The 9,713-nt window shown below is 40.9% G+C and overlaps 3 protein-coding genes across 4 annotated transcripts in view; 1 reads left to right on the forward strand and 2 right to left on the reverse strand.

Moving 5' to 3' along the window:
- Window positions 1–4,545, forward strand: part of C2H5orf46 (chromosome 2 C5orf46 homolog) — a 29,475-nt gene extending 24,930 nt beyond the window's left edge. For both annotated transcript variants that reach the window (XR_013445365.1, XM_078066412.1), the window contains one exon: window positions 4,389–4,545. The gene's annotated coding sequence lies outside the window, so the exon portion shown is untranslated. The remainder of the gene's footprint in view (window positions 1–4,388) is intronic.
- On the reverse strand, window positions 1,981–2,687 carry LOC144380982 (ATP synthase F(0) complex subunit f, mitochondrial-like). The gene is made up of 2 exons (XM_078066411.1): window positions 2,567–2,687; window positions 1,981–2,009 (listed from the first exon to the last, which is right to left on the reverse strand). Exons 1-2 carry the CDS (start codon window positions 2,685–2,687, stop codon window positions 1,981–1,983), a joined length of 150 nt encoding a protein of 49 aa, XP_077922537.1.
- SCGB3A2 (secretoglobin family 3A member 2) lies at window positions 4,377–7,613 on the reverse strand. The gene is made up of 3 exons (XM_036065723.2): window positions 7,559–7,613; window positions 4,885–5,087; window positions 4,377–4,499 (listed from the first exon to the last, which is right to left on the reverse strand). Exons 1-3 carry the CDS (start codon window positions 7,611–7,613, stop codon window positions 4,476–4,478), a joined length of 282 nt encoding a protein of 93 aa, XP_035921616.1. The 3' UTR covers window positions 4,377–4,475.
- Between the last annotated feature and the right edge of the window lie 2,100 nt (window positions 7,614–9,713).

The following is a 9,713-nucleotide window of genomic DNA, read 5'->3' on the forward strand; positions in this document are numbered from 1 at the left end:
GATGAGTGAAATCATATAATTGTCTTTCTCTGATTGACTTATTTCACTTAGCATAATGCCCTCTAGTTCCATGCATGTCGTTGCAAATGGCAAGATTTTATTTTTTTGGCTGAGTAGTATTCCATTGTATATGTGTGTGTGTGTGTGTGCGTGTGTGTGTGTGTGTATCACATCTTCTTGGCTCTTTCCATAGTTTGGCTATTGTGGACATTGCTGTTATAAACATTGGGGTGCAGGTGCCCCTTCGGATACCTACATTTGTATCTTTGGGGTAAATACCCAGTAGTGTAATTGCTGGGTCATAGGGTAGCTCTATTTTCAACTCTTTGAGGAATGTCCATACTGTTTTCCAGAGTGGCTGCACCAGCTTGCATTCCCACCAACAGTGTAAGAGGGTTCCCCTTTCTCTGCATCCTAACACCTGTCATTTCCTAACTTGTTAATTTTAGCCATTCTGACTAGTGTGAGGTGGCATCTCATTGTGGTTTTGATTTGTATTTCCCTGATGACAAGTGATGTGGAGCATTTTTTCATGTGTCTGTTGGCCATTTGGATGTCTTCTTTGCAGAAATGTCTGTTCATGTCTTCTGTCCATTTCTTGATTGGATTATTTGTTCTTTGGGTTTGATAAGTTCTTTATAGATTTTGGATACTAGCCCTTTATCTGGTATGTCATTTGCAAATATCTTCTCCCATTCTGTCGGTTGTCTTTTGGTTTTGTCGACTCTTTCCTTTGCTGTGCAAAAGCTTTTTATCTTGATGAAGTCCCAATAGTTCATTTTTGCCCTTGCTTCCCTTGCCTTTGGAGATGTGTCTAACAAGAAGTTGCTGAGGCTGAGGTCACAGAGGTACTTGCATAGTTTCTGTGTCTTTCTTTACACTGCAAAAATCTGTGGGGGTATGGGTCATGTTCATTTTGTTTATCACAGAATGCTCAACTTTTAGCAAAGGTACTGCAATCAGTATTGAATTAAAATATATATATATATAATAGAACATGATAAATGGCCGATAACTATTACTATGATTGTAAGTCCTGTTAGTCACATTAGCTGTTATTATTATTTGATCAGGAAATAAATTCGCATTTGATAAAGATACACACCTAGCTAATAGCAGAGCAAAGAAAAAAAAATGCTCAAAATGAAGCAGAGGTAATTAATAGAATGGAGGAGTATCAGATAATTTTGATTTAGTTGCTTCTCCCAGGGAAAAATTTAATACAATAGAAGATACTGATATTTCTTGATATACATCTTATATATGTAAACAAAATCTGTGTTCCTTGGTGATGCTAACAACCTGTGAGCACCCCTGCTGTCGTTAACCTACTTAAAGCCTGAGAGCTTTTCAACTGGATCCTTCCTAAAATTAAAAAAAAAATGCAGCCAATTAATTTTACTGATTTATCTGTTGGTATCACCTAACTCAAATATAGAGACAAGAGATAATATGATTTTTATTTTGCACCTCCTGACCCCCCAACACATAGTAAAGAGGAATGCATTGCTTTCTCAGGTTAGAATAAACATATCCTAGGAACTGTCTTGGGCCCCTAATCTCATCTTTAGGAATGGAACTTCTCTGACCTCAATCACTTCAGATCCCAACTGCTGTTTCCAGTGGAAATTTGTTACTAGCTTTCAAAATTTTAAATATCATATAGTTCTTGGCACTGCACTTCCACTTCTAAGACTTTTGTGAAGCGATACAGAAATGAATGCAAATAAATGGATACTTACTGTGGTACTCTTTATAATAAGAAAAAAAGTTACTAAAAATAATTTAAGTGTTTGCATAAATGCAAGTTTAAATGAAGTATGAATCATTCGTACATGCTTGTTTTTATTTATTTATATTCCATGTGCCAATCATCTTTTAGTGGGCATTAATTCTCAATTAGGATATGAAAGGATTCAGGGGTGTGAGGAAAAGGTCATGGTCAGGAATGCAGAATGCACCCTCAATATCGGGCCCTCTTCAGTGGTACTTGTGTAGCTGCTCATGTTTGAGTTCCTTGTATGAAAGGAAGTAGTTGAAAAACTCGTAAGCTGCCAACACCATAGAAATCCCAGGGACACTTCCTTTCTTCACATTAACATACTTTAAAAAAAATTTTTTTTATTATGTTATGTTAGTCACCATACAGTACATCATTAGTTTTTGATGTAGTGTTCCATGATTCATTGTTTGCATATAACACCCAGTGCTCCATGCAATACATGCCCTCCTTAATACCCATCACCAGGCTCACCCATCCCCCCAACCCCTCTCCCCTCTAAAACCCTCAGTTTGTTTCTCAGTGTCCAGTCTCTCATGGTTCTTCTCCCCCTCCGATTTCCCTCCCTTCATTTTTCCTTTCCTTCTCCTAATGTCCTCCATGCTATTCCTTATGTTCCACAAATAAGTGAAACCATATGATAATTGATTTTCTCTGCTTGACTTATTTCACTTAGCATAATCTCCTCCAGTCCCATCCATGTTGATGCAAAAGCTGGGTATTCATTCTTTCTGATAGCTGAGTAACATTCCACATTAACATGCTAAATGAAACATCAGTATTATCCCCTTTGAAACATTCCAGCAATGCCTTTAGGAGTAAAATCCCACATCAGTATCCAGCTTGGCAGCTCTCCTATTTTGACGTCGATGAGCTTCTTCTCCTTCACTGGTATGACTGACACCATCTTGGAGTCCTAGGTGTCCATATACACTTTTTTAAATGAGCAGAAAATATTTTGAAAAATCACATAAAGTTGTTAGTGGTTTCCTCTACTTTGTGAGATTTATAGAGTAAAGAAATTAAAGTTACATATGTAATTATACACAGTTACATATCATTATGGTTATATATAACTTGCATTAATTATATATAATAGCTATTTCTACATTCTCCTTATCTTCACAATATTTTTTCTTTCTTTTTCTTTTTTTCTTTCTATTTTTTAAAAAAATATTTATTTGAGAGAGAGCAACGAGACAGCGGGGAGGGGGGCTGAGGGAGAGAGAGAAAGAGGATCTCAAGCAGACTTCCATTGAGCGCAGAGCCTGACACGGGGCTCGATCCCACGACCCTGAGATCATGACCTGAGCCTAAATCAAGAGTCAGATGCTTAACAGACTGAGCCACCCAGGCGCCGCCCCCTTCATAATAGTTTTCAATTATCCTTTTTATTTTGAAATAATCATAGAGTCACATGAAGTTGTAAGAAATAACACAGAGAGATCCAGCATATTCTCTACTGAGTTTCCCCTAAAGACAGCATCTTGGAAAACTATACTACAGTATCAAAACCAGTATTTTGATACTGATACAGACAAGAAACAAAACATACTCTGGTTTTTCCCATTTCCCATCTCCTATCTCCTGCCTAAGCCTCCCAGGGTCAGAATGCAGCCCAAAGTTCAGCTGACATGGGAACCTGAGGGCTCAGCATCACAGAGCAGAGCAGGGAAAGGGTGGGGAGTGGATCTGAGGGCAAATGGTTCCAAGACTGGGACAAGCTCAGGCCTGAAGGCAGATCAGGGCAGATATTCTTGGTAGGAAAAAACTAGGTTTTTCATTAAGGCATAAAAGTGTTAGCAGGAAAGAGATTTAGTGATTTTCTCAGTGTGAATGGGGCTAGAGCACATTTCAAGAAAGGAATATTCCAAGAAAGAAAAGGAAGGAAGGAAGGGAGGAAAAAGATTGATTAGACTAGACATGCAAACAAAGGCCAGGTCATGAAGGGCTTTGTAGCCATCCTAAGGAACTTGACATCTATAGGTGATTGTATATCACCAGAATTATGGTCTTGGAAAGATAATTCTGGCATCATCATAGATGGTGGCATGGAGAAAAGGAAAGGATAGTTCAGAACCTAGTAGCCAAAGGATGATGCAGTGAAGACCTAACTTGGTGGCAGGGTCTGTGAAAGCTATGGAGCGGCCATAGTATAACCACAAACTTAATAGAACCTCGCACTCTGGTGATGTAGACGCCGAGTCAGTGAAAGACCCTAGTCTTGTCAGATAATACTTTGAAAACTCTTTTTTTATATTTATATTTAAATTTAAATTTTTATATTTTTATATTTTAAATTTTTATATTTTAAATTTTAAATTTTTATATTTAAAAATTCTTTAGAAGTGAGGGAATAGGAGCTTGAGGGGTATAGAAACACTGTCAAAGAGCAGTTGAAGAAAATGATGATGTTTAACTTAGAGTCAAGCAGAGGGGAAGACATGATTATGTCTTCCTGAAAATGCCAGTTCTCTTGATAACAAGAGGCTCTCTGGAGTTTATGACCCAAGAGGAAAATTATCTAGCGGGCCCTTCTGAATAGAGCCCCTAGAAATAAACACAGGACAAAATGAAATCTATTCATTGCTTTATTCACTCTTTTCAGGGGTCACTACACCTTAGGATGAAATGAGTTCCAGCCCCAGAGGAGAGCACCATTCCCCTTCCCCTCCACCGCTGCTTTGTGCTGACATCACACCAAATGCGACAGCGCCTCCTGAAAGGCAGAAGGACAAGAAAAAAAATAAAGTGGCTTACATGTGCTTAGCATGTTTCCAAATATAGTCACCAACCTATTTAGCCACCATTTTACTGATGTGGAAATGGAGGCCCAGAGTGGTTAAGTCCCAACTAGAATCACTAAGCTGAGAAATGCAGTCACAATCATAACATAGATCTCTTTCATTCAAAAATCCCTTCTAGAAATGTAGATGCTGCACCTTCCTTGAGATTCCTGGGCATGCAAACTTTGTATGAGTACATCCAGGGAAATACATGTCCACAGGTGAGAACAGGGTGAGTGGGAGTATGGCGGGGGGTGGGGGGGCGTTCAGGTGACTAAGCTCTCCCCATTGACAAATTAGTCCACAACCTATAGTTACCAGCAGTTTCTTCACTGCCTCAGAGGCCTCTGGTCCCAGCTCATTCACACACTTTCTTAGCCCTTCCACAAGGTGCTCAACAGAAATGCCCAGAGTGTTCAGAAGAAGCTGTAATGGATCCGTAAAGGGGAGAATGTTGTCCACAGGTAAAGGTAAGGCTTTGTTGGCAGCATCTGGCAAACTGTTGATAAGGAAGCTGGTAGCTGCAGAGCAAAAGGGAAACTGAGTGAAATAGGCACATCTGACTCCTGTCCACGACTGCACTACTTTCCACTGTGTCCATCAATAACTCTGTTCCAGTCTCACTTGATTTCCCATGAAAACTTTTGCCTCAGGGCCTTTGCATCTGCTGTTCTGTCTCCTCAGAACTTTCTTTCTCCAGTTAGCTACATGTCTCTCCTCAAATGTTACCTCCTCAGAAAGGTACCTAAAATAGCATCATTTATTATCCTCTAACTTCCTTTATTTTTTCTTACCATTACATAAAATAGTAAAACTCACTTATTTATTTTGGGCCTTCAACCTCTCACTAATATGCAGACTCCATGAGAACAAGGAATTTATGTTTTATTCACTACTGTACCTCATGCCTAGAATACTAGACTCTGGCATTTAGTAAGCAATCAGTAAAAACTGGTGGTTCACTGAACAGGAATGTACTTTGCATGTGGCTATCTCCACAATCCATGGCTTTGAGGCCAAAAAGTAGATTCCATAATGAACCTTCACTTGGGGACATGCATGAACCCAATCAACCACAGCCCAGGAAACTGCTCCCAACCAATTCAACCCAATGCTACAAACATAACTGAACACCAACTCTGTAGTGGTTAGTGCAGATACATAGATGAATAAGACGAGGATATTCTATTCAGAGAACTTACACAGTCTGGTGGACAATAAAGATCTGTACATGCCACAGTGTGGCATGTGCTGTACTAACATTGTGGATAAAGCTCTATGGAAACATAAGAGAAGGGATGACTAATTCTAATGTGGTAGAGTGTTGGAGCAATCTTCCCAGAGAGATGTTGCTGGAGCTGTGTCTTGAGGCAGAATCCAGGGTCACAAGGTAAAGTAGGGGAGGTGCATTTTAAAAAGGAACAAAATTAACAAGGGCACTGAAATGTGAGGATGAAAGTGTGCACACTGCCTGTTGTACCTTCCAGAGCAGCTGGAGTGCAGAATTCCAGTGAGGTATGCTGAGGTGGGGAAGGAGGTAAGGCAGCAAAACCAGGTGAGGTCAGATTTTTCAGAGCCTAGAATGCCGTATTAATGCATTTGAGACTTTGTTCCCTAAGGGCAATGGGGAGGTATCAAGACTCTTTTATGGAACAATTGCGTTTTGTATCTTTGGCTTTAGAAAGAGAACTTTCACATAGAAGATGAATAGAAGGGAAAGTGTAGAGAATGAGAAAAATACATACAATATACATTTTTACAAAACACATGTGCAAATATGTAAACACACACGTACATGAGAACACACATAAGAACACACATCTTCCTAGTAAGACCCTGCCATAATTCATTTTCCTTTGGAATCCTTTTCATTCCCCATTCAAATCATACAAGTGGAGCCTATGCATCTATCTTCCCTTCATCTTCTACCACCTATTTTCCCTCCAAAATCCTCCCGCATAGGAGGGATATTTATTTCCTTCCACCCAGCTTTCTGTTGCCACCTCCGTCAGTAGATATTTGACGCGTTACTAAAGACAACAAAATAGCCAAAACTGGTGAAGTTACAAATTGGTCCAAAATTTCAGTAAAAAGCACAAACCAGAGTTGCCAATGTGGGAGTGGACAGCACCTAGTTTCTCAGGATTAGTCTCCCTACTTATTTTAAAGGTTCTGGTGGCTGTCTTCTCTGCATATACTTATACACTTCCAGGGGAATACCTTCAAGGCTTTCTGTTCTTTGAATGAACAGTGGCTATCCCAATGCATTTTGTAGATGCATCCAAATATACTTTCCTGTAGTTAAAATGACTCCCTTCAAAAAGAATGGATCAAGAATCCAACTTCTATACCCCACCTAGAAATTGAACTGTTCGCCCCTCAGTTCTCCCACAGAGCTCTGGCTGTGTATGTCTCTGTGCATTAGTCTAGCATCATAGTGACTTCTGTCTGAAGAAGCCTTATCTCCCCTGTCAGATTACAAGAACCTTGTAAACAATCCCTGTGTCTGATTCATATCTAAATCTTCCAATGCTTATCCAAGTACCCAACAGGTTGTAGCCATTCAGCAACTATCCATTGACTGTGTGAATGATAAATGTAGCTATGTCTCAGGAGAAACAACCTGGCAACTGATTACAGACGATAGAAAGAATGACTCCATATAGTTTCAAAAGAAAGAAGTTACCAAGTGAGATTTTGACTCAAGATTAATAAAGAAAAGAAAAACTATGGTGACAATGTTCAAGAGTGTTGACCTCTAGTGTGAGTTGGCTAACTTCTTACGTAGGATTCACTACGGATAGTACTTCTATTGGGTTAGAGCTTGGTAGGCTGGGGCTGGGGTGGGGGTGGGGTTGCTGCATCTGAAATCCCTTCTGACCTTTCCATTCTGTGGTTCTAAAATTCCCTCCACCATATTCCCCTGGAAGCCTAGGCTTACTGATTACATTCCTATCACAGAAAAGTAGAGAGACGTGTTCGGGCTACTTACCAGAGTAACTGCAAATGCTGACAGTCATCAGCAGAAACAGAGTTACTAGCTTCATGACAGGGTTTCTGTGAGATTTACTTGGAGTTTAAAATTGAACTGCAAAATGCAGTGAATCCACTGAGCTAGTGGCCCCACTTACGGTAGTAGGTGTGAAGGCTGCTTTCTGCACAGGCACATATTTATATCCCAGGAATGACCTAATGTCAGTCCCTACCACTTGACTCACCCCAGAGAAGAGCAGGAAGATCATGTTTCCTCACTAAACAAATTGGAGGTTTTCCCACTTTCCCTCATGTTCCCACAAGAAACAAAGCCCTAACTTGAAGCATTCTCAAGGTCCTCTCATAAAAGCCCTTCCTTGCCCAGAGATGCCAGTGGGAACAGAGAGCTCTAAGAGTCCTTGTCTTGAAAGAATCTTGAAAAGAAGGGGAAGCTTTATATTGGGATTAAAAAGAGCAAATGTTCTGTTTTCCTCCAGCTTTCTCTTCATCTAAAGTTTGCAGAATCACATTACCCGATAAGCGACCTAGTCGTGGAAGCAATCGGGCGGTCCCATCAGCTGTAGTATATACAGACTCAGCTTCATTGCATTTAGGACCATATTTCTCTAGAATTTACCTCCACCCACCCCATCCCCACTCACACATCTGCCATGGCAAGACCTCTTATTTTTTCTAGTATCTTCCAGTTAATTTGAGAATCCCTCGGGTGTGCCTTCTCTGTTCTCATATAGAATAATAGGCTATATGACCTAAAACTCAAAATGCCTTTGTAAAAACCTAGGATTCCATATTTACTCTTGGTGTGATCTTGGAGTAAACTTTTTAAATCTCTAGTATGGGTTTCCTCATCTAAAATGTGGGTGTGTGACCCTAAGGGGAAAAAATTTTTTTTTGTTGCAAGACCTTGTCTACATAAATAATTTAGGTCACCAAAACATGCATTTCAGAACCATTCCGGCAATCTAATCCCACACAGTCACACGAAAGAAATACCGTGCCAGCCACGGGAGCAATCTGCTTGCAAGGCTGCCCCCTCTGGAGCCAGGACTCAACCAAGGAGCTCCAGGACATCCCTACTTGTAAGCATGAGCCCTGCAATTCCTTGAGACATCTGGTGTCTCCCATGCAAGAAAGAGGGAAAGAAAGAACCCTGAAGGAGGACAAGAGGATTCAGGGTCCAGGTAGGTGCCAGGCCCAGATCAAATAGCACTGCTGGCCTCAGCCATCGCCACCATGCAGGAGGGACACAGAACATTCTGAGGAAGCCATGCCAAGGCATGAGCCCCTTACGGTGTGCGGCAAGGAGTTGGGGCTCTGCTTGAGGGTGTGGTACTGTCAGGAAAATTTAGTAAAATTATGGAAACAGAAAATGTAACTGTACCAAAACAAGATTAATGCTTATTATGTGTCACCTGTTATTTATTCTTGTAATACAAGGTACTGCATTGTAACTGCCATTCCTTTATTTTTATGCTACTTTATAAGCTGCAAGAAGGAGAAGATGATTTACCACCATGCTAATGCTCTCCTTCCACTTCTGCTGGCTGTCTCTGCCAGAGACTGCTTCCATTTCTCCTGGGTATTAACACCTAGCCAGGCATATTGATCTGCCAAAATGTTCAAAGGGCCAAGGTTGTGTGGGAAAGTGGTGGTAAGTTGATGCCAGCCTTTATTTTTATGTTGAGGGGCTCCTGGCTGGCTCAATGGGTTGAGCATGCAACTCTTGATCTTGGGGTTGTTAGTTCAAGCCCCTTGTTGGGCATAGAGCCTACTTAAAACAAAAAGCTAAAAAAATAAATAAAAATTTTTATGTTGTGACCTCTTTATGGGATACTAACCAGCACTGCCCTCATCTGCACTTGTCATTTCCCAGTTGCTTTTCAGATCCTTTCCCTGCACATCCCCTCCTCTGCTCTGTCCTAGAGGAAGCTGAGTTTTCCAAACTATGGTTTCCCGGCTTCCTTGCCCCTGTGTCTGGTTAGGTTCAGCGGATGGAGGGCACTGGTAGAAGACTCAAAGGGAAAGAATGGGAGAGTCCAGGCTATTTCTCCCTTTGTCACTGAGACCAGTGACTCCATCTTCTCTATGGCTCCAGCTCCTTCCAAAAAGGCCCTGTGTCTGTGGTCCCACCCAAGCCAGGCCAACCCATTATT

Source organism: Halichoerus grypus, chromosome 2 (assembly GCF_964656455.1).
Source record: "Halichoerus grypus chromosome 2, mHalGry1.hap1.1, whole genome shotgun sequence".
Taxonomy (NCBI): Eukaryota; Metazoa; Chordata; class Mammalia; order Carnivora; family Phocidae; genus Halichoerus; species Halichoerus grypus.

What these genes read in the sequence shown, in the direction of transcription:
- LOC144380982 (XM_078066411.1), bottom strand. Translation starts at nt 2,687, where the DNA reads ATGGTGTCAGTCATACCAGTGAAGGAGAAGAAGCTCATCGACGTCAAA. An exon ending in TGCTGGAATGTTTCAAAGGG is followed by an intron (nt 2,010 to 2,566) that starts GATAATACTGAT and finishes ACAAGGAACTCA; the next exon opens with AACATGAGCAGCTACACAAG.
- SCGB3A2 (XM_036065723.2), bottom strand. Translation starts at nt 7,613, where the DNA reads ATGAAGCTAGTAACTCTGTTTCTGCTGATGACTGTCAGCATTTGCAGT. An exon ending in CAGCATTTGCAGTTACTCTG is followed by an intron (nt 5,088 to 7,558) that starts GTAAGTAGCCCG and finishes TTTGCTCTGCAG; the next exon opens with CTACCAGCTTCCTTATCAAC. An exon ending in AGGCAGTGAAGAAACTGCTG is followed by an intron (nt 4,500 to 4,884) that starts GTAACTATAGGT and finishes TCTGCCTTTCAG; the next exon opens with GAGGCGCTGTCGCATTTGGT.